The following is a 23,382-nucleotide window of genomic DNA, read 5'->3' as shown; positions in this document are numbered from 1 at the left end:
TAGAAGCCTAGTGGGGTCACATCCCACACCCCCCATCACTTTCATGGCTCCATATTCGCTTTGGATGAATCCAGGCTCCTCACTTCTCCCAGTCCCTTCTCCACGCACCCCACCCCTAGCTTCCCAGCTGCTCCTCCCAAGAGCTCCCCTCTCTGCTCATTCCATCACCCTCCCCTGTGCAGGGAACCACGGATATTTAGGAACACTTAGGAAAGAGCAGGCCATGCTCCACAAGTTGGGGACAGGCTTTATTGCAGAACCCCAGAGGCCGTGCACTCTCTGTAATCACAGCTGGGAGGTGGGCAAAGGTTCCACTTGAACGAGTCCTCCGTCTTCCTCCTCCTGCCAGGCCTGGTTCTGGGCAGACTCCGGGAAGCTATACTCACTCTCAGGTCTCAGGAAAACGTAGTCCTTGATGTCCATACTCCAGGGCTGCAGCTCCAAGCAGCTGCCAGGCCCCTTTCCTGCCCCTCAAATCCACCCACCGAGGAACCGGGAATTGGGTGGGCAGGGGTGCGGCAGGCAGCAAACTTGGCCTCAGCCAGGACTTTGCCCCCAGACAGGAGTTTCCCCACCTTTCATTCATTAGTCACTAGACATGGCCGCGAGACTCAGCACCCCCACTCCAAGGGGGCCACAGAGCTCAGCACAGCAAGGGAGCTGGAAAGGGGGTGGAGGAATGTCAAAGGGAGGCCCCATCTGAGTAACAGGCCAAGCCCAGAGCCAAGAAATCCAGGGGAGACATACCATGTTCTGCCACCGCGCCAAAACAGATGCCCGCTGAACAGAATGCCAATCAAATAAATAGTCAATAAAGACAAGAGACTGGCTTCCCCCGCCCCAGGGAGGCAGCACAGCGAGTCAGCTCTGGGACTGTCAGGTGTCTGCCCCAACTCTGCTGGGGGAAGTGAGCACATGGGCTGGGGCCCCAGGCTCCCTCTGGTCCGATGCCCGCAAGCTCTTTCTCCGGTCCTCACCAGGCCAGGGGTTCCCCAGCCCACAATGGGGACAGTCCTCAGGGCCCACGGCACCGCCCACACCTCACTCACAACTGTCTGTCTTCACCCTCCCTCCATCCAGGTGACCTCGAGGGGCTCAGAAATCCTCCTCCCACAGAGAGTCTAGGCCTGGGGTGCAGGGGTGCAGCTGCTTCAGGCTGAGTCCCGGGGAAGGGAGGGAGCCTGATCCCCAGACAGGGAGGCCCAGGTCGGGGAGGAAGCGGGGAGAGGATATGCAGAGAAGATGCCACTTTCTGAGCAAGCCCCTTTGAGTGACTCAGAGGATAAAGGATGCTGAACATACAGCTTTTCAATCTTGATCCAAATTACTGTGGCGCTTTTTGTGTGTGAATGTTTGTCCGTTATGTCAACGTTTCCAGAAATTTCACATCAAAGCATGTCAGAAAATCAAAGAACTCCCAAGAGGGGCCTTCGCCATAGCCCATCTCACAGGTGAGGACCTCACGCGGGCAGATGATCCGGGATCACAGAGCCGGGCGGTGCAGGACCCGGCCTCCTCCCCAGGGCTTCCTCTCCAGCCTCGGAGCATCTTGGCTCCAAGCCCTCCTCCCCAGGACGGCCCGGCCGGCCTTGGGCTCCCCCTTGTAGTTCAAGGCAGCCCCCACCCTAGTCAGCTCCCGGCCAGGACCTACTCGGGGAGGAGCGGGCAGAGGGAACTTGAGGGCTGGACATCGGCTGCTCTGGCTGGCTCTGAGCCCGGCCTTCCTGAGCTGGGGAAGACAGGACTTTCCAGAACCCGGCAGGCCTTAGGGGAGGGGGCCCAGAGGGACCGGACACAGCTAGGGGGACGGAGACGGGGGACGGTGACAAAAGAGTCATCAGGGACAGTGGAGCCACGGTCATCCGGACAGCGGGGGCACCTGAAAGCACATCACGTGACAGCGTCACGGCCTCGCGGTGGAGACCCCGCCCCCCAGCCCCGCCTTGAGGAGCGGGGCTCACCAGGACCCCTGAGGCCTCCCTCCCAACAGATTCTGCTGCCTCCTCGGGGGTCTGCAAACCCACGAGCGAGGCTGGGCCCACGTGCTCCCCCCAGGACCCTGATCTTCTGTCTGTGCTGCCCAGCACAGCGTGGGGTTGGCGGGGTGGGGGGCGCGGAGCAGATGCTCAGGGGCTTGTTCTTCTTAATAAATGACAGCCTTCGTCCACACGCAAAGTCCTGCAACCCTGCCTGACCTTGTCCTCCCTACCCCTGCCTGCCCGCCCGCCCGCCCACCCAGCAGTACCTGAGGCCGCGGAGGCGACGGTCACTCCCACAGGAAGCGAACGTACCAGATGGTCTCATTCTTCAGCTGGGGCCCGAACAGGGGATTCAGCTGAGCCAAGATGGCGATGAGCCAGCTGCCAGGGACAGCACAGCGCCAGTGAGCCCGGGGCACCGGGAACTCCGCTGTGCGTCACGCCAGTGGTCACATGACCCACCCAGCGCATGGATGGTCTGGCTTCCAGAGGGAAGGGTCCCTTGGAGACATCCGCACTGCAGCCAGCTCCGGGGCTCAGTCAGGGCACGTGGGTTTGGGTTTAGGTTTGGTGACTTGTTTTGTAGATTTATAAGATCCCTGTGTTGGGGCTGGACTCAGGGTGTTAGAGAAGAGGTAAGACGGCCCCCAGGGGCACAGAGGGAAGCCATTCCGACTTAAGATGGCTTAAATACCTGGAGAATCCCATGGACAGAGGAGCCTGGTGGGCTAAGTCCATGGGGTCGCAAGAGTCCGACAGGACTGAGCGAGTAAACCGCCACCACCAACTGCTCATGAGAGAGGCCTCCCTCAAAACCAGAGCTTGGACTTATTCGTCAGTTTGGCAGCCAGGGAGATTTAAACATGGAGCAGGCTGACATAGAACCGGGGAGCAATGGTGGAGTGTCTCTTTTGTAAAAGGGGAGGGGCTACCATGAAAGGCACTTATAGAAAGAGAACACCTAGACCCTACTGACATGGAAATTGACCCCCTCACATGGTCCAGGCACTCACATCTCTTGGTATGTGTTCTGTATCCCAGGACTTGGAATATAGGACAGTATTCTATATGTACTGACTTAGCCAAGTTTGAAGACCACTGTTTACCCAGTGGTTCTAAATAGTCAGCATCACAAGCACTCAGGGGCATGCATTAAAAGTACAGATTCCTGGAGGGACTTCCCTGGTGGTCCACTGGTTAAGAATCTGCCTTCCAGTGCTAGGGATGTGAGTTCAATCCCTGGTTGGGGAACTAAAATCCCACATGTGGGGCAACTAATCCCCTCATGCCGCAACAAAAGACCCTGTGTGCTGCAACTAAGACCTGATGCAGACAAATAAATAAATTTTAAATAAAAATACAGATTCCCACGTGCAGACTGTGAGAACTATGATGTAGTGAGTCCAAGGTGGAACCCTGAAACCTGTGTTTTACAATCTCTCCAGGGGATTCTGATGCCCATCGGGGACAACAGGCACCGAGCGGGCCCCACTCACTCGTGTCACAGATGAGACAACCACAGCCCATGGACATGCAAGAGCTTGTCCAGATGATACACTCAGAACCAGAACCCAGAGTTCATAACTCCCAGCCCGTCGCTGTCTTTGCTACTCCAAACCCCTCTTCTTCTGTGGTTTACAGACTCAGCCTTTCAAGAGCTGAATGTGTAGGTACCAGGACAGAGGTGAGAGCAGGGCTGGGAGAGGAGGAAAGAAGGGAGGACAAGGGCCCCCATGGACTAGGAGCTGGGAGAGCAGTACTTACAAGAGGTAACAGCAGACAGCAGTGGCCACCAGCATGGTGATGATCACCCTGCAATGGAAGAGGATGTCAGATCAGGATGGATGGAAGCAGCACCCTCAGGAGGCCTGGCCAAGGCCAGAGAAAGAGCTCCTGGTGCCAACCCCTTTCCCTCTGGCCTTCTTGATGCCACCTGAACACAAGGAGGCTGAGATCTTCCGGGGTAAGAATTGCTAGATGGAAAAGAAAAACTCCAAGTGTCACCTCTTGGGGAAGCCAACTTCGACCACATCCAACTTACATTATCCATTTTTCCCTTCACCTATCTCCGTTCTCCATCACCCACTGTTTCTCCATCGTAGAGGAGTCATGTTGGAGAACAACACTGCACACAGCTGCGTTTGCAGCCACCCACCGTGGAGTGGTCTCTGGGATCCAAAATTCACTGGGCAAAGGGAAGGAAGACAGAAGACAGAGCAAGAAGCAAGGAGACCGAGGGTCATCTCTGAGGCAGAGTAAGCAGTTACACTGAGAATAGGGACTTGTTGCCTTGAGTCCCACTCCAAGACTGGAAACAGAGGCTTTAAATGCAGCAGGAGAGACTTCAGTTAGAAGAAAAAACTCACCAGTGTGTAGGAGAGTTGATGCGCTAAAATGGTTTACAAGGTGAGGCCATGGGACCTCAGCCCTGAGAATTTTGAAAAACAGAGGCAACATCCATATGCAGCCTCCAGCTGAAGCTAACCCTAACCCAAACCAGGCCCTATGACCTCTGCTTGAGGTTGCTGCCAGAGACATCAGCATCTGATCCATTCTCTCAACATTACCAAGCACCATGGGCCAGTCCCGAGCTGGGCACTGGGGTCTACAGTGGTAAAAAGGCAGTCTTCCACCTTGAGGAACTTGTCATCAAAGGGTGAGGGCCCATCACTGCTGAAGAGACTATGAAGCAGAAACCTGTGAGTGGTGCAACAGGTATAGAAACCTGCTGGGAGCCCCCAAGAAATACTGACACTGGCTAAAAATTATTCCATACAGCATGTGCCACGCACAACTAACAGTTTTATATACATTATTTTGTGTAATCCTCAGAGCAGCCTTAAAAGGCAGGAGTCATCATCACCCCCAGTGACCCAAGAAGAAAGTGAGGCTTGAAGGGGTGAGGGACGCTCAAGGTCACAGCTGGGCAGGAATGGACAAGCTGCATCAGTGGCTCACCAGACTTCACCTTCCCAGGCGCGGGGGCAGGGAGCGGCGCGGGCGTAGCTGTCTCCTCCTTTCGACAGCACGACCTTCTCTGCCCTTTGGACCCGACAGCCCGCCTGTTTCCGGTTGTACGCGGCCCAGCGCGGACCCGGGAGGAGGACTGGGGCGCTGCGCGCCGGGACCAGTGCCCGCTGCCCCGCTGCCGCCTCGCGCTGGAGGAGGGGTGGGCCCAGGCGCAGAGGGGTCCCCAAGGAGGCTGGGCCGCGCGCGATCCTTACCCGCGGTTGGGTCCTTTGGGCACGAACCAGGGCCCAGCGATGCCGATGAGGCCCCAGAACGTGGTGAAGATGACGACCGGGAGGGCGAAGGAGTGCGCCGTCATGGCCAGGCGCGGGATGCGGGTCAGAGCTGCGGATGCTCCGCTGGGTACCTGTCACGGCCGGGCAGGGGACTCCGAGCATGCGCAGCAGGACCCCGCCGCCCCGAGAGAGCGCTTTCTGCCGCCCCGCTCGCGCATGCGCGGCAGCTAGACACTCTGGACGGAGGGGTACTTTGATCCGCCCAGCCGGTTTCCTATAGGATTTATGGGATAGAGACACATATGGGGAAAAGCTACGCTTTATTCGGATAGCACAAAGGTTGAGAATCGAACATGGTTTTCTTAAACCGTGTTTTGCACATCTTTGAAACCAGAGAAGTGGACCTCGGCAGACGGACCCCTGGATGGAGGGAACAGGCCCATCATCACCTGGTCCTTAGCACCCTAGGAACTGAACGTGGGTTTGAGGGAAGGAAAAGGTCTGGAGGAGCTGACCTCCTCCGCGTCTGGCAAGGGCGGGGGCCGGCCCCCACCTCCTACCTGGTCTCTATGGCTATTGCACTCACGTTGTCGGTTATACCGCTGGTCACTGAGCTTGTCAGCCCTCTCGGCATCGCTATGGACACCACAGGCGGGGAACGAGAGTGGAGGCAGGGCAAGGGCTCTGGCCAAAGACAGAGCGCTCGCTCCTTCCATTCCCAGCGCCCTTCAGCTTGTTTTCTCCAGGAAAAAGTAGGCAGGCTCTCCAACAGTGGGGTCTCCAGGCCCTGGGGTCTGAAAGGCTGCCAGACTCTTGAAACAAAACGCAGGAGCCAGCCTGGGCAAGGGTAGGGGTTGGGGGGGGGGGGGTCTCGCCATGCTTCGGCCCTGGGGTCCTCCCCAAAATGGCCAGCGTCCTCTTTTCCATGAGCTAACAGACGGGAGCCAGAGCATGGCTGTGCTCCTTGAGAAACTGGGCAGCGTAACTTCCCATGATAAACAGCATTTTCAGTAGTCCCCCTGCCCAAGGGGCCCAAGTTTCTCACAGCTGGCACTGGAGGCTTCCTGAGAGCACAGGTGTGGAGGGGCAGGGGCAGCTCTGGTGGGCCTCCGCCTCACGTGGGGTTTGTGCAGTGGGGCTAACGCACAGTGGTGCTGGCAGGACTAGTCTCTTGCTCTGAGGAGTCTTAAAGAATGGCAGCTGCCACGGGGAGGATGCTGCGGGAATGTCACTCAATGGGAATCCCAATGGTGGGAGCTATAAAACCCCCATTTGAAAGGACCCGTCTCTCTTCCACTGGCCGAGGGCGGATTCCTCAACTCCCTGTAGAGCCCCATGTGAATGGGTCGGGAGGCCTGGGCTCCATCTTGGCTGTGTGGACAGTGGCCGGGCCAGAGCTCCAAAGGCCCATGGTACACCTCAGCCCCCAGGACACAGCGCTGGAGACAGTGCCAAAGGTTAAAAGGCAGGAAGCGAGAACAAAATTCTTGGCTCAAAGCTGAAGAAAACAGGAAAGTGATGGCAGTAAGGCAGAGTCAGGAACACTGGGAACCATAGGTTCTGCCCATGAGGCACTTGGTACCAACATCTCAGGGGCTCTCAGCACCCTTCCGGGGTCTGCTCAAGGGTCAGACTGCTTGGGCCTGAAGCACAGAGCAGGGACCCCACCTGGGGCCCAGCAGCAAGCCAGGATGGAGCGCTACATCTTGCCTGTCTAAAGCCAGAGAAAGGCAGAAGCCTTCCCTCCAAGCTCCCCTGGTTTCCCACCTGTGGGAAGGAAGGCGGGAGGCAGACACCACGTCGTACTCGGCCAGTCAAGCAGCCTAGGCCTCCCCAGAGCAGCTGCCCTGGAAGGAAACATACCCTACTTCCTGGTGGAAACGGAGACGGGGAGAGGCAAGGGGAACCAAATCGTGTGGGACACCCTCTGTGCTGCCGGGGTGGTCTTCTCAGGCTTCAGTGAGCCCGCAAAGTTCCTGGGGGTCTGTGGGAAACAGTCCCAGGGAGCTGATCAGGTGGGTCTGCGTTGAAACATTTAAACCAACACCCCTATTGATTCCCAGGCTGGTCCCCAGAGCACCTCTGGGAAGAATGGACTAGACCATTATGCTGAGGGCACCTCCTCCCACAATAAGGACATCGGTAGCAAGGGACAGGGACAAGAGCTGATGACAGCCAAGTCCACTCTGCCTCCTGGGGCCCGTCTTTGCCCGCAGAGGAGCTGTCAGCCAGCAGTCCCGTGGAGGCCGGGCACTAACAGGCACTTGGCTTCTCTGCTGCCGTTTCACATAGAGGGACGTGAAGGCACAGGAGACAGGGAAGGGGCCATCACGGTTGACCCACTGCCTGAAGCAGAGCTGGGGCTGGATCCCAAGCCCCCCAAGTGCAAACTCATCCTTACGCTCTGCTCCGCAGAAATCCAGAGCTCGGCATGACATAGAGGCTGGACTGGTGGGAAGCACCGGGCCCCTCCAGGGAGACACTCCTCCCGTCTAGGAGCTGTTGGTTGCTCAGGGTGCAGGGATTCTGCTTGCTGCATCCTAGAGGCAGGCCCCGCGATGAGGCAAAGACAGCCTCTGAGGCAGGTCTCCCGTGTGTTGAGACTTCCCTGCTTCTGCTATGGAGCCAGGGGGACAGAGCCCAGAGCCAGGCTGGCCCCAGTCCTGCTCACCCTCTGCCCTCACCTCATGCCTCAGGCTGTGGGTGGCCCCCTGGATGCTCCCCAACTACCCAGGGGCCGGAGTGCTCCTTCAAGCCCTTCCCCCAGCTGTCATTCCCACTTCAGAAAAGTCTTCTTGCCACCAGAAGCTGAGGGTTTCATGATGGGATTACGTACTGAAGCATCTTGAAAATGAGCTTGAGATAGAATCTCTATGCAAATTTAAGTGCTGTGAGGTCCCCCTGGGCCTGGAGAAGGGCCCCGGGAAACAGGCCGTGCACCTCCTGACCCCCGGCCTCCCCGGGGTGTGGCTTTAACTGCCTTGTCACTGCCCACCTCCCAGTGCTTAGCGTCCCACCCAGTGAAGACTCGGGTGGCCTTGAATCCCAGGGCCTGTCACCACGATCACAAGGCCAGGGCAGCATGGGGCTCCAAGGAATGAACCCCTCAGATTCCTGCTCCTACTACAGGAGTGCTTTAGCAGGACAGCCTGGGGCCTCCTGGCCAAGGAGGGGACACGGTAGCCTCTCAGGAGGCTCCAGGACGCAGGCCGTCAGGACCTCCACCGGTTCCCTGCAGGACGGGCCGGGCGGCTTCCAGGCAGTGGGCTCCTCCCTGCAGAGCGTGCCAGTCTTCTTCCTGAGCCCTGCCCCTCGTGTGGGAGGAAAGAGAAGCCACAGTGAACAGGAGAGAACAGTTCAGGTGATCATCCATCCCCCTCACATCCAGCTGCACCCAAGGGAGGCTGGGAGAGTAACCCCCGGCAGAACAGACTGGAGGCGGACAAGGACTGCTCTCTGGGGCTCAAGTGAGTCCCACTTGGCGGACTCTTCCACCCGAGGGCAGCAGAGCTCACGGGGCGATTCTGCCCCCAGGGGACCCTAGGCAGAGTCTGGAGGGAGACGTTTCCGATTCCTACAACTGGGAAGGTGCTGCTGGTAACCACTGGGTGTGCAGTGGGCAAGCCGGGGTTGGCTGAGCACAGGACGGGCCCCCACAACAAAAAACTATCTGGCCCCGAATGTCCACAGTGCCAAGGCTGAGAAACTGCCTGGGGAGGAAGGCTTTGTTATATAAAATCTGGCTGGGTTCTCTGTTTGCTTCAGAGGTATAGTCCCATTGCCCTGTGATTACTACCTGCAGAAGGGCATGGATGAGGGCACCTTCTCCTCCACCCCCGGGGGCCAGGCTCAAAGAGCAACTCGTTCAACAGATGCTGGGTGAAGGACCCTATCTCAGAAGCACCCTCTTTCCTTCTCCCCATTTCTGCCACCCACCTCCCTGCACCCACCACCCAGCAGCAGGCCCAGGGCCACCCTGCTCCCCACGGAGCCTGTCAGCCCTGAGGCCAGCCCACTGCTGATGACCACAGACCCCAAGACAGAATGAGAGTGGAAGCAACAGGACGGAGACCCGTGCACAGCCTGGAGAAGCTCTGGTTTTCTTTGTTCAGTGAACACTTGAAAAGAGGAAAATTTCTTGCTTAAGACTTTCAGTAACTGGGTCTCCAAGATAATATCACTTCCCTCAAACCTAGTCCCGGCCCAGCCCTCCAAGCGAGTTGAGAGGCTCTCCTCATGGACCCCTCCCCTGCCTGAAACCCCTAACCTTCTCCTCCACGTAGCATGGTCCTCACAGCCCCTCTGACCTGCACTGACCTCTTCCTGCTGCAAACAGGGTCCCCACAGCCCATGACAAGGTGGTGTCCCTGCCCTCACTCATCCAGTCCTCGAGTTAGTCCTGGTCATAGCTGAACCTTTAACGGACACCATGGGTATTACTCGCCAGACACTGTTCTAAGCACCTTTGTTGTTGTTGTTCAGTCACCAAGTTGTAAACAACTCTTCCCAACCCCATGGACTGCAGCACTCTAGGCTTCCCTGTCCCTTCCCATCTCCCAGAGTCATTAATTCACTTTGCAGATGAAAAACCAAAGTACAGAGAGATTAAGTTGCCCGAGGTCACATGCTAGTTAGCGGCACGACTAGAACTTGAACCTGGGCAGCCTGGCTCTGGAACTTCCTGCTCTTAGTGCTGCGCCCTGCAGCCTGCAGTGTGGGCGCCCAGCCTGTCTAGCTGAATTATAAAGGTGACCTGTCCTGAGCACCCACCGGTCTAGCAAACAGTTAAGCACGTGACCCCTTAGAGCAAATCTGTGGTGACGGCTGACTTGAGCGGAATCTACCAGGCTGTCAGCTCAGGGCGGGCCTGGGAAGCTGAGGTTCTCCTCTTTAGTGTCCCTGCGTCTAGGAGCTCTGCTGTGCATACTTACTTGCGTGGGAGCGGGGCGGCACCGGGGCACAGGTGTAGACGTGGCTGAACCGCCGGCCTGAGGAGGTCAGGTACCAGTGCTGGATGGCCGGCTGGGGGTCATACTCTGTGACCGCCACACCATTCACGGCCGTCATCATAAGCATGTTGATCACTTCATTGGAGAGCTTGGTCCTCTCTTCGGTCCTGATCCGGTTCATGGCACTGAATCCGCGCTCACAGCAGGAGGTGGAGACAGGCACGCAGACCACCAGGGCCAGGAGCCGGCTGAGCAGGGGGAAGCGGCGGTGCTGGGCCAGCGCGTGCTTGCACAGCATGGAGAAGGGCAGGTTCTGGGCCATGGCCTTCAGGCCCAGCCACTCCTCCAGCAGAGCCTCCTCGCTGTATCCTGGGGGTAGTGAGAGCTCAAAATACCTGGCCAGGGTCAGGATGTCGTCATTCCCGAAACTGGCCAGGGCCATCCCACTTGGCCAGGCCTTGGTGTCAAACACCTCCATGTTCCTGAGCTGCGGGGGACGGTCAGCGTCAAACCTCCGCTGGAGGTATTCGATCCCCGTCAGGACCACTCTCTCCCTGTCTGCCTGGAACCACTGTTCTGACGTCTCAGTCCTCTCCAGCACGATGCCGTGGAGCCGCCCGTCCCTGAAGCCAGCATTGAACTCTTCCTCTTTGGGGCCTGCCCGGTGACGGAGGGTCTCCAGTGCCACGTAGGCCCGCCCCAGCGTGGCGTTCACCTCGGTGATCAGCACGATCTCCTTCTGGCATACCTCGGACAAAGGCCGGTAGAGGCTCAGGAAGTCCAAGAGGAAGTGGCAGAACTTGAGGAAATGGAAGCCCTTCATCAGCTTCAGCATGCCTTGGGCCCTGTGCCCAACCTGCCCACCCGCGTCCGCCACGCTCTGGAGGTGCCTGGCCAGGGCGGGCCAGCTCAGGGTGAGCGCGTTCAGCGTGCGCCTCTCGCTGGCTACCCACCTGACTGCATTCAGGTCCTTCAGGCGGACCATTTCCTGCTCCAGGGGAGCCGCGCCTTCCTGCAGCTCATTCAGCCTCTTGTTGGAGGACTGGTAGAACTTGAAGACGGTTCGGATGTGCCGGTCACACTTCTTGACCAGGCCAATGCCCCCGCAGGCGTCGACCACGGCCAGGGGGAGCCGGTGGGCCACGCAGTGCACTGGCAGCAGCCGGGGCAGGATCTCCTGGAGCTTCTCCACCAGGCCGCCCCCGCAGCGCAGCGGGGCGGAGCCGTCAGTTCCCAGGCCCACCACCCAGCCCGGCTTCCGGAAGGGGATGTCCAGCTCGTCCAGAGCCGAGATGATGGTCTCGAAGTATCCGTCGGCCGTCTCGCTGTGGAGGGGGGCCAGCGTGAGGTAAGACTCCTTCATCTCCGTCCCCTTTAAGTAGCGCAGGTAGATGCCCACGCAGGACTGGTCGGAGGCGTCCGTGGCGCCGTCCAGCAGCACGCTCAGGCACGGGGAGTTGCGCACGTCCTCCAAGATCTCCTTCTTCAGAGTCTCGGAGATGTGCTTGATGAACTGCGTGCAGGCGGTACGGTTTCGGTACTTGCCCAAAATCATGGTCCCCGTGCTCTGGAGGAGCTGCAGGATCTTCTCGAAGTCGTTCAGGGGCCTCGAGTGGTACGCGATCGAGTAGGCGGCATGGAAAAAGTGCTCCATGTTGGCCATCAGGTCACTGGAGATCTCGGGGACTGCGGCGGCCTGTGGGGCGTCCTCCCTGACTTCCACGGTGTTGACACAGAGCTTGTGTGCTTTGCTGACTTCATGGTACTTTAAAGTCTCCACTTTGAAAGGGCCCGTGTAGCCGCGGACCAGCCGGGATGATCTGTCATGGAGACTAGGCCTTTCTTTGCAAGCTGAGCAGAAAAGCTTGGTCTCTTTGGGATCCATCACTAACCACGGGAACTGCCCAAACCACGACCTCTGAATTGAGCGGGGTCTGTAAGTCCTCTTGATTTTCGCCTGTCCATCTGCCTCCAGTTCACAAAGGCGGGGCCTGCAGTAGGAGGTACACGTCTCCACAGAAGGAACTGGAAGCCACGAGGACTCTACAGCTGAGGCCTGTGTGTGTGCCTCTCTAACGGCCACCATCTTCTTTTTCCCTTTGGGGCAAATCAGACTGTGCTTGGTTTTGCTGCCCAGGACTCTGCAGCCTCCTATCAGCTAAGACACCCCAATTCAGTAAGTACCCCTTATGCAAAGTAGAGAAGATGGATGGGCTCCACCTTTCTAGAAATCAGAAAGTGAAAAGTGAAAAGTTGCTCAGTCGTGTTGGACTCTTTGCAACCCCATGGACTATACAGTCCATGGAATTCTCCAGGCCAGAATACTGGAGTGGGTAGCTGTCCCCTTCTCCAGGGGATCTTCCCAGGAGTGGCTTCTCTTGAAACCCTTTCCCATTATTTTCTCTGAAAGTCAGTCTGGCTCCCCATGGGTTATGTGCTAATCCTCATGGTTGCTTCAGCCAGCCACCCCTTCTCTACCCACACAGCTACCCTGGGATCAAGTGACATCAGATGCTCATAAGCTTAATTAACCACCTTGGCCGTAGATGCTGTTGGATGGTCTTAATCCTCTTTCGAGGCACCATAAAGAAATGAGGGCAAACATCCATAAGTCTTATTAGCCTGAGAAACAAAGGGGGCATGGAGGTTTACACAGTAGCTGCTGCTGCTAAGTCACTTCAGTCGTGTCCGACTCTGTGTGACCACATAGACGGCAGCCCACCAGGCTCTGCCGTCCCTGGGATTCTCCAGGCAAGAACACTGGAGTGGGTTGCCATTTCCTTCTCCAATGCATGAAAGTGAAAAGTGAAAGTGAAGTCGCTCAGTCGGTCCAACTCTTAGCGACCCCATGGACTGCAGCCTACCAGGCTCCTCCGTCCATGGGATTTTCCAGGCAAGAGTACTGGAGTGGGGTTCCATTGCCTTCTCCAACACAGTAGCTAGGGGCCAATAAGTTACTGACAGACATATGCAGACCTGCTGACTCCCACAGACCAGCAGTGTTGACGCTAAACACAGAGGAGCAGGGGGAGGGAGGCGAGGCTCACGGCCTGTGGGTCACATGGCTCCTCATGACCAGTGTCCACCACGTATCTCCCCCATCAGCTCTACCACACCATCCTGGTTTCACCTCCACTCATCGAAGCTCCTTACTTTTCCCAAACAGTCCCAGTTTCTCAGACTATTCTATGCTCTGAAGGCAGGGTTAGTTTCATATTCATGTTTTTCTACCCAGGGCCTAACACAGGGCCCCATGCACAATAGAGTCACACGAGTGTGGCTGAACTGACACTGTGTGACGTGCTGTAGCTGCCTGGCCCCCGGACAGACAATTCAAGCGCCTGGTAGATCAAGACCCACCTGGAGGAGGACGGCCTTTCCCCCACTTTGGCCCATGTGGGTCTCTGATCCAGGGTGCAGCTCTCCGCTCCAGTTTTGAGATTAGGTCTGGTTTGGCAGCAGCAGGCCCTGTTTCAGGGACAAAGAGTCATAGTGACGTCACGGCCCTGGACTATCAAGTCAAGCAACCCACGCAAAAGACCTGGGGAGGCCTCGGGTGTATTTCCTGATAAAATCTATTCAACTAGGGGTGCGATGAAAGCATACCTGTCTAGGGTTCCAATTGATTCTTAAAACCCAAAAAAGGCAGCCAGATTAGGGGTATCCCTTAGCTCCATGGGCCAGACATGGAAGCCATGAGTCAGCTGCATACATCTACAGGGGAAAGGGTGAAAACAGGAAGAAATACAGAGGCCAAAAATAAAGAAGACAGGGAAGATAAAGTCACACAAGAAGTGGGAGAGGGTCACCAACAACTGTCCCCTGTACGTGCTTCTCAGAGACACCCATGGCTGGCCTTGGTGCAGGTGGCTACTACACGGGGCACTTGAAAGGCCCCTAACGCTGTGTCTACACCGGCAGTGGGCCCTGAAATCCGCCTCAAAGAGACTCATGTCTTTGGGTTAAGCACTGCCCTTTACTGAAAACATAAATAGTCTTCAGGGGTATGTGAAAAAATTTCTCTCTTGATTTAAAATAAAATTCATCATCTCTACTTACATGCTTTTTATGTATCAATGTGAATGGGTGTATAAACTTTTTTGGAAAGACATATGCAAGCAACTGGTAACTGTGGGCACTTCTGTTGAGGGACTGAAGAACAAGGTAAAGGGAGACTATTTTCACTATTCATCTTCAGATCATTGGGACATATTTATATGTTCATGTGTGTGTGTGTGTGTGTACCCACATATTATTACTAATGAAAATATAATAGATTATTAATCTGTGGTAGACTGAACACATATCCTTCTTAAAACATCTCTTAAATGAGGGCAAAGGAATAATAACAGTAAAAAGAAGCATAAGCCCAAGAGAGACACTGCACTAGAAATGTTAATGCATCTTTAGAAGGAAAGGAGATAAAAGAGAAGAACTGACAGAGCTGAACACCAAACGCCAGCAGAGGGGGTAACAAGGAGAAAAAAGTGAGGCTGACCTCAGAGTCCCCACAAGAGCCAGGACCTGGAGGCACCAGGAGCAGCAAAAGGTGGTGGCCAAGAAGAGACCTGTTCAAGTCCAGCTCCTCTCACCTAGTCCAGGAAACTGGAAAATACCACCACCCTCCCTCGGGGAGGAGAAGAGAGATTAGTCCACAGAAAAACTTAACCAGAAAGGTTCTAGGCCCTGGGATGGTGGGGTGAGTGAAAGATGAAGGAGAAGCACTGCAATGCAAATAGATGAAGACAGCCTACAGACCAGAAGTTGTATTCCAGGGCTCAGGAACACCAGCTTGGCATACAGCCATGCAGGAGACTACAAGTTTTCTTTAGAGAAACAAACCTGCCCCTCCCCAGCCCCCCTCACCAAAATACCTACGGATCCAGCCTTTGGAAGGTGTTTCAGTGAAACATCCAGGTTCACAGATGGTCACCCTACAGTGAATGTAACTGAGAGGTTAACAGGCAGGAAGGCCAGGGGTCTCCAAATGGAGCAAATAGGCTGCAAGTGTCAGACATTTCTTATCTCTCCCTTAAGCGGCAGGAGGAAACAAACTACAAGGGTCAGATTTTTCCTTCTCTATACAAAATTAAAAGGCGGTCTTTCTTAAAATTCTGTGTTGCCATGACGACACCTGGTTCCACCTGAACTTAACTTTTCTCAAACCTTGAGCTAACCAATGCATTTTTCTTATGGAAATATTTTTCTTAAGCTATGTTAATGAAACTATGTATTGGCTTTGGAATTTGCCTTTCTTCAAAATGGTTCCACCTAAGACTAACTTTTTTTCTTTTCTCAAACCTTGGGCTGATTTCATATCAATTGTTTTATGGCTGGGGGCCATCCTATCTCAAAAATGCATATTGTGGAAGAGGGGCCTGGTGAAACTCCCTCAGCCTTGCGGTGTCTCTCTTATCTGTTTAATAGCTTTCTAACAGACATAAAACAGCTTGCAAAAGACTAGCAGGTGGGCACTCTCTGCTCCCTTCTGATGTCCATGTCAGAAGCTTTCTCTATCTCTTTTATACTTTAATAAAACTTTATTACACAAAAGCTCTGAGCAATTAAGCCTCATCACTGGCCCTGGACTGAATTCCTCTCCTCCGGAGGCCAAGAATCCAGCATCTTTCACGGCTTAGCAATAACCTTTCATAACCTACCCCTTGAGTCCCAGCCATGCACACAGAGATTCCAGTCAGTTTTTAAGGCTTTATTCTTAAATATGAATGAACCTAAAGATATTTATCCAAGACAAACCGTGAACATGAAACAAGAAGGAAAAAGAATGGAAGGAACCAGAGATAGAAGCAAAACAAAATTTCAATCCCTCCCCTAAAAAGGAGAATATTCCCACCAAGAAAAGTCATAATAGTTATCCATTAAAAGAGGAATGAAGACTCTGAGATTAAAAATATGATAGAAGAAATTTTTAAAAATTAAATAGAATTGTTAGAAAATAAAATGGAGGAAATCTCTAGGAAAGTCGAAGAAAAAACACAGAAGCAGAAAACAGGAAAAAAAGTAAAAAGTAAAACAAAACCAGGGACTTGATTTAGAAAGTCTAATATCTAACTAATAGGACTTGGGAGAAAGAAAAAATAGGAAGGAAGAAATAATACAAAAATGTTTCCTCAAACTGGAAAGTATGTTTCCACATGGAAGGGAAGCACCAGATACTTAGAACAAAAGATGATGAAAAAACATTTATATCATTAAGCACTAAGTACTTCAAAACACTGGGACAGATCTTAAAACCTTTAAGAGTGGAAAAACAGGCTGTGTTCAAAGATTTAGGAATAAAAATGTAATTAGACTTCTCAACAGGACCTGTAAAACCTAAAAGCAGTGCTTTCAAAATTCTGAAGATAATCAAATCCAACCTGGAACTCTATATCCAAACCAAGTTATCAACTGTGAGAGCAGAATAAGGGCATTTTTAGACATACATACTCTAAAATATTTCCTCCCATGAACCCTTTCTTAGAAAGTTACTGAAGGATGTGCTCCAATAAAATGAAGACGTAAACCTAAAAGAAACAATAGATCTGGGAAATAGGGGACAGACAAAAGAAAGTCCAAGGCCACGGATATGCAGCAGGCCTAAAGAATAACTAGCTTAGGCAGAGCAGAGGGACAGAAGACTCAGTGATAGACATCTCCAGAAAAAAAGTGAGATAAGTCACGGGATGTTCGATCATGTGGAAGAAACTCTTTGAGGAGTTGTATAATTCCAGGGAGAACTTGAGAAGTGGTGATAGCACAGAAAACTAACAAAATAAAAAATAAGAAAAAATTCAATTCTGGGGTGGGGGGGGGAATCTTACAGCAGAGGAAACATCATCATATGTCACTTTGATTAAAAGTAAATAATACATAATTAGGCAAATAATTCACATTGAATTAACCAAAAAAGTATGATATACCTGTTCTGAGAGGATGGAAGGAAGAGAAGTGGGGGTCTGGGGTGATGTAAGAGGGCCATATCTTCATCCTCCACAGTAGGAATCAATAGATAATATCTAAAATCAATAAATCAGGAATAGCAATAAATATATGCAACAGGATATTAAAGTGTGGTTCTGTCTGCCTGTTTTAAAGGCCCCCTCAAAATAGGAGCCAACTCTTTCCCCATTCCAAAGCTAGACCACCGAAGCCCTACTTGGAAAGAATGGCTGAAACACTGGGCTGTAACCCAAAGCTCCGCCACCAAGAGGGAGTCAGAACACTGGACTTGAAGAGGTCAGGGAGTTGGGTATTAGAGATGTTTCTGGAAAGAGCTGTTGGGTGTACTGTGAGTCCCCCATACTACCATGGGGAAGGGTAGAGTGGGGTGGCTTCTTTCCTCTGCCTAATGGAAATGACATATGACCTGCATTTCCTGGAGTTGTGGGACTACTCAGGAACCCGGGCCTAGAAAAAACTGAAGACATAAACTGACCCATGGGCCTAGCTGCATCAAGGCAGGTGGAATCTTAAGATCCCTGACCAGGCATCACACCTGCATCACTTAAACTGGAAGGTAGATTCTTAACCACTGGACCACCAGGAAAGTCCCTGTCTCTCTGAATTTGACCATTCTAAGTACTTTTTCAGATTATTTACTGTAAACAGAATCATAGTTTTTATCATTTTGTGACTGGCTTATTTCACCTAGCATGTCCTCAAGGTTCATCGATGTTTTGACATGTGTCAGAATTTCCTTCCATTTCAAGGCTGAATAATATTCCATTGTATGTATAGGTTACATTTGCTCATCCATTCATCCATCCATGGACATTTGGGTTCCTTCCACACTTTAGCTATCGTGAATAATGCTGCTATTCTGTTTTCAGAATATTCTGAAAATATTGCTGCTATTCTGTTTAAACCTTGCTTTCAATTATTTTGGATATATACCCAGAAGTAGAATTGCTGGGTCATAGGATAATTCTTGGAGAAGGAAATGGCAACCCACTCCAGTACTCTTGCCTGGCGAATCCCTTGGACAGAGGAGCCTGGTGGGCTACAGTCCATGGGGGTCGCAGAGTCAGACACAACTGAGCAACTGACACATACACACATAATTCTTTAGCTCTTTGAGAAACTGCCATATTGTTTCCCACAGTGACAGTACCATTATATATTCCCACCAACAAAGCATAAGGATTCTAATTTCTTCACAACTTCATCAGTACTTGTTTTCCATTTTTTTGATAGTAGCCATCCTAATGGGTGTGAGGTGGTATCTCATTGTAGCATTGATCTATGTTTCCCTAATGATGAGTGATATTATCTTTTCATGTGTTTACTGGCCATTTGTACATCTTCTTTGAAGAAATGCCTATTCAAGTCCTGTATCCATTTTTAATCAGGTTTATTGCTGTTGAGTTTTAGGAGGTCTCTGTATAGTCTGGTATTAACCCCTAATCTGATATATGGTTTGCTAATATTTTCTCCCATTGTGTGTGCTGACTTTGTATTAGGTTTATGTGTTGTTTGTTTGTTTGTTTGTTTTTCCTTTTTCTGGCCATGCCACATGGCTTGTGGGATCTTAGTTCCCCAACCAGGGATTGAACCCAGGCCCTCTAAAGTGAGAGCACAAAGTCTTAACCACTGGACCACTAGACAATTCCTGGGTTATATGTCCTTTGATGCACAAAATTTTACAGTTTTCGTAAAGCCCAACTTGTCTATTTTTTTCTCTGTTGCTTGTGCCTCTTAGTCTATGTAGGTAAAGGTTTGTCAATTTTGTTGATCTTTGCAAAGAACCAACGTTTGTTTCCACTGATTTTTCTCTATTGTTTTTCTATTGTCTATTTATGTCTGCTCTAACCCTTATCATTTGCTTCCCTCTGCCAGCTTTGGGTCTAGTTTATTCTTCTTTTCCTAGTTCCTTAAGTTGTAAAGTTAGGTTGTTGATTTAAGATCTTTCTTGTTTTTAATGGAAGCATTTATAGCTATAAATATCCCCCTTAGCACCACTTATTCTATCCCACATCAAAATGATATGTTGTTTTTGTTTTCACTCATCTTTAAGTATCTTCTAATTTATCTTGTGATTCTCTTCCTTAATCCATTGGTTGTTTAAAATTGCTTAATTTCCACAATTTTGTGAATTTTCCAGTTTTCTTTGTTTTTGATTTCTAACCTCATCCCATTATATTTGGAGAAGATACTGTTTAATATCTATTTTTTTTTAATCTATTGAGGCTTAATTTGTTACCAAACATAATCTAATGCCTCACGTGCATATGCAAAGAATGTGAATATTGCTAGAGTGCTGTATCTAGTAGATATCTATTAGATCTAGTTGGTTATTGTCTAAGTACTCTATTTCTTTATCTTCTCTTTGGTTTTTCTACTCATTATTGTGACTGGGATACTGAAGTCTGTAACTATTATCATAGAACTGTTTACTTCCTTCAACTCTAGCAATTTTTGCTTCACAAATTTTGAGAGTCTGTCATTAGGTTTATATATATAATTTTATATCTTCTTTCTATATTGAAACTTTTATAAATATATAATATCTGTGTCTCTTATACATTTTTTTGATTTAAAGTCTATTTTTTCTGATACTTGTATAGCCAACTCTTGTTCTCTTTTGATTACTATTTGCATGGAATATTGTTTTCCATGCTTTCACTTTTAATCTATTTGTGTCTTTGGGTACAAAATTAGTTTCCTATGGACAGCAAATAGTTGGATCATGTGTTTTCATCTGTTCTACAATGTTTTTTGATTGGAGTGTTTAACCCATTTACAATTAAAGTAATTACTGATAAGAAGGGACTTATGACTGTCATTTTGCTATTTGTTTTCCATATGCCTTAGGCTTTTGCCCTTCATTTCCATCATCACTGTCTTCTTTTGTGTTTAGTTTATTTTTGTAGTGAAAACGTTTAAATTCCTTTCTAATTCCCTTTTGTGTATATTCTATAGCTATTTTCTTTCTGGTTACATGGGAACTACATTTAGGAATTCCCAGGTGGCTCAGTGGTAAAGAATCAGCCTGCCAATGCAAAAGAAATGGATTCAATCCCTGGGTAGGGACAATCCCCTGGAGGAGAAGATGGTAACCTACTCCAGTATTCCTGCAGGGAAAATCCCACAGGCAGAGGAGCCTAGCAGGCCACAGTCCATGGGATCACAGAGCCAGACATGACTTAGTGACTATACAACAACAACAAACATGGCAATTACATTTAACATCCTAAAGTACCAACACTCTTAATTTCAATTTAGCTTAACTTCAATAGTATACAAAAACTGCTCCTTTACAACTTTCCATCACTGATGTCACAAAATTACATCTTTATATACATGTGTCCCAAAACATAAACTAGTAATTCTTTTAAATGTATTAAATTATGTAGAAAATAAGATATGGAATTACAAAAATTAGAAAATACTAGCTTATAGATTAATAATTGTTTTTTTTTTTTTCCTTTAAATGTACCAGTCTCTCAAATCATGCAGGAAACAAAAGGTCCAGTTACCAACCATTGTTATGATAACAGCAGCTTTTGTAACTGCCCGTGTATTTACCTTGATTGAGACCTTCATTTCTCCATAAGCCTTCAAGTTACTGTCTAGTGTCCCTTCCTTTCACCTTGCACACCTCCCTGAGTGTTACTTGCAAGGAACATCTAGTGGTAAGGAGAGCCCTCAATTTTTGTTTAGCTTGACATCTCTTAATTCCACCCTGACTTTTGAAGGATAGTTTTGCCAGATATGGGACTCGGTTGACTTTTTTTTTTCATTTAGCACTTTGAATATATCTGCCCACTGCCTTCTGGCCTCTGGAAGTTAAATCTGTTTATAATCTTATTGAGGTCCCTTGTATGAGATGATTCACTTCTCTCTTGCTGCTTTCAACGTTCTCTTTGTTTTTGAAAGTTTGACTACAGTGTGTCTCAGTGTGGGTATGAGTTCATCTTACCTGAAGTCTACTGAGCTTCTTGGATATTTGTATTCATGAAGTGAAAGTGAAAGTGTAGGTTACTCAGTCCTGTACAACTCTTTGCAACCCCACGAACAGTAGCCCACTAGGCCCCTCTGTCCATGGGATTCTCCAGGCAAGGATACTGGAGTGGGTTGCCATTCCCTTCTTCAGGGGATCTTCCTGACCCAAGGATCGAACCCAGGTCTCCCACCCTGCGGGCCGATTCTTTACAGTGTGAGCCACCATGTCTCTGATCAAATCTGAGGAGATTTTAGTCATTCTTTCTTTCCTTTTCTCTCTCTCTTTTCCTTCTGGGACTCCAACAATGTGCATGTTGGTCCACTTGATGGTTTCCTACATGTCCCTTGGGCTCTGTTCATTTTTCTTTGGCTTTTTTTGTCTCAGGGGCTCCATAATTTCCATTGTCCTATCCTCAAGCTTGCCGATTCTTTATTTTCCCTGCTCAAATCTGTTTTTGTATTCCTCTAGTTAATTTTTCATTTCAGTTCTAGTTTTCAGCTCTCAATCTTCTTTCTGGATACTTCTTTGGTTTTCTCTCTATTGATATTTCCATTTTATCCATACATTTCTGTCCTGACTTTCTCCACATCTCCCTAAAGTTCTCTGAGCATGTTTAAGACCGTTGTTTTAAAGTATTTATTTAGTATACCTGCCATCAGGTCTTTTTCAGGGACAGTTTTTGTTTAATTTTTTCCTCTGAATGGGTCGTACTGTCCTATTTCTTTGTGTGCCTTGTGATTTTTTTGTTGAACACTGGACATTTGAATCTAATAATGTGGTAACTCTGGAAATCAAGATTCTCCCCTGTACCCAAGGTTTGCTGTTTTTATTGATTTGGGTTACCATTATTATTATTTTTTTAATTTTTTAATCATTATAGGCTATCTCTGTGCCAAATATCAGCCTGAGGTGTAAACTTAAAGTCTTCTCAGGTCTTTTCAAGTCCTTCCCTAAGTCATGCAAAATCACTGTCTTAGTTTTCCTCCTATATGGTTTTGAATGTCCTAGTCTCTAATGTCTGGTTTCCAAAAAAAGGAGAAAGAGAAAAAGAAAAGGGGGAAGAATCTGCAGCAATAGGGGAGGTATACAACACTGGCCGCTTACTTCTTGGTCTGCACCTCTGTAATGAGAAGCAGCAGTCGGTGATCAGAGCACTGACCCCTGACTGATATTTAGAGGACAGTGCCCTTTTGGCCCACCCCAATTCCTGCCAACTCTGTGCAACCTGCTCTAGTCATGCAGTACAGCTGCTTGCTGTGATAGGAGAGAGAGAAGGGCAGCTGCTACTGTGCTAAGAGCTGAAATTGACCAAACTTAACCACAATTTACTTTCCAGCTCTTCCCCTGTAAGCTGAAAGCCTCTGACAGATTTCAGAGTTCCAAAATAGCTACACGAGACAGATTCTACCAGTGCAACTGTTGTCCAGGTAAGGAAACAGATTCTTGGTGCTCTTCCCAGAGTTCTCCTCCTAATCAGGACAGTTTTGAAGAGTACAGTATTGGTCATTTTATTAATTAAAATTAGAAAGCACAAATGTGACTAAAAAGTGATTGGAGGCCTACCTGTTACCTGAGTGTGACAAGTCATGGGCCCCACTCAAGGTTTCACCCTATAAAAAAGCCAAAATGGAGACCACAATTTGCTTTTATTTTTGGCCTCAGCATGCGGGATCTTAGTTCCCTGACCAGGGATTGAACCCATGCCCCCTGCAGTGGTAGGGCAGAGTCTTAACCACTAGACCACCAGGGAAGTCCCAGAGGCCACCTTTTGAATAAACCCCTGGACCAAACACTCATAACCACATAACCAAATCTTAAACTGTCCTAATTTCCTCAAAATGCTGACTCTGGTTTTAAACAAGATTTAAGTTTCTTTCATGTCAGAGTGACTATACAGCTTCTAAGACAATTAGCTACACACAAGAAAAAGTAAACAGTGCTACTACCCTAGAGAGAATATAATCACAATAAAAAAAATACTCCTTAATTCACATTTTATAAACCGAGCATTACCTGCTGAGAGCCAAACTTTTAACCACTTTGGGTGTGAAGTCTCCCAGTTCATGAACTTCCTCAATAAAATATTCCTATCAGGAAAGCTCTCTGAATTTTCTTTTAACAATGCAAAGGGTAAAAAAGAAAATCCCCAAAGAGGTGACCCAAGCAAGTGGTGATGGAAAAGAATGAAGCTGTTTTAGAAATGCATCCTGCTGAAGTTTGTGCTTTTAAAAACAATATCTATATATGTGTGTTTCTTAGGCATA

The 23,382-nt window shown here is 49.9% G+C and overlaps 2 protein-coding genes across 4 annotated transcripts in view; both read right to left on the bottom strand.

Annotated features, from left to right (window-relative positions):
- Nucleotides 1-240: 240 nt before the first annotated feature.
- Nucleotides 241-5,334, bottom strand: ATP6V0E2 (ATPase H+ transporting V0 subunit e2). The gene is made up of 4 exons (XM_055591244.1): nt 5,204-5,334; nt 3,744-3,791; nt 2,246-2,360; nt 241-1,879 (listed from the first exon to the last, which is right to left on the bottom strand). Exons 1-3 carry the CDS (start codon nt 5,305-5,307, stop codon nt 2,267-2,269), a joined length of 246 nt encoding a protein of 81 aa, XP_055447219.1. The 5' UTR covers nt 5,308-5,334; the 3' UTR covers nt 241-1,879; nt 2,246-2,266.
- A 3,013-nt stretch (nt 5,335-8,347) lies between these two features.
- Nucleotides 8,348-23,382, bottom strand: part of LOC129659652 (zinc finger protein 862-like) — a 20,053-nt gene continuing 5,018 nt past the window's right edge. For 2 of the 3 annotated variants that reach the window (XM_055591240.1, XM_055591241.1), the window contains exons 2-5: nt 17,097-17,192; nt 13,534-13,641; nt 10,156-12,270; nt 8,348-8,535 (exon numbers count right to left, since the gene is read on the bottom strand). In XM_055591240.1, coding sequence (XP_055447215.1) covers nt 8,348-8,535; nt 10,156-12,270; nt 13,534-13,641; nt 17,097-17,163 — 2,478 coding nt within the window. In that variant the 5' untranslated portion in view covers nt 17,164-17,192. The remainder of the gene's footprint in view (nt 8,536-10,155; nt 12,271-13,533; nt 13,642-17,096; nt 17,193-23,382) is intronic. The other variant, XM_055591242.1, reaches the window with a different exon arrangement.

Source organism: Bubalus kerabau, chromosome 8 (genome assembly GCF_029407905.1).
Source record: "Bubalus kerabau isolate K-KA32 ecotype Philippines breed swamp buffalo chromosome 8, PCC_UOA_SB_1v2, whole genome shotgun sequence".
Taxonomy (NCBI): domain Eukaryota; kingdom Metazoa; phylum Chordata; class Mammalia; order Artiodactyla; family Bovidae; genus Bubalus; species Bubalus kerabau.
This window is presented reverse-complemented; position numbering and strand designations above follow the sequence as displayed.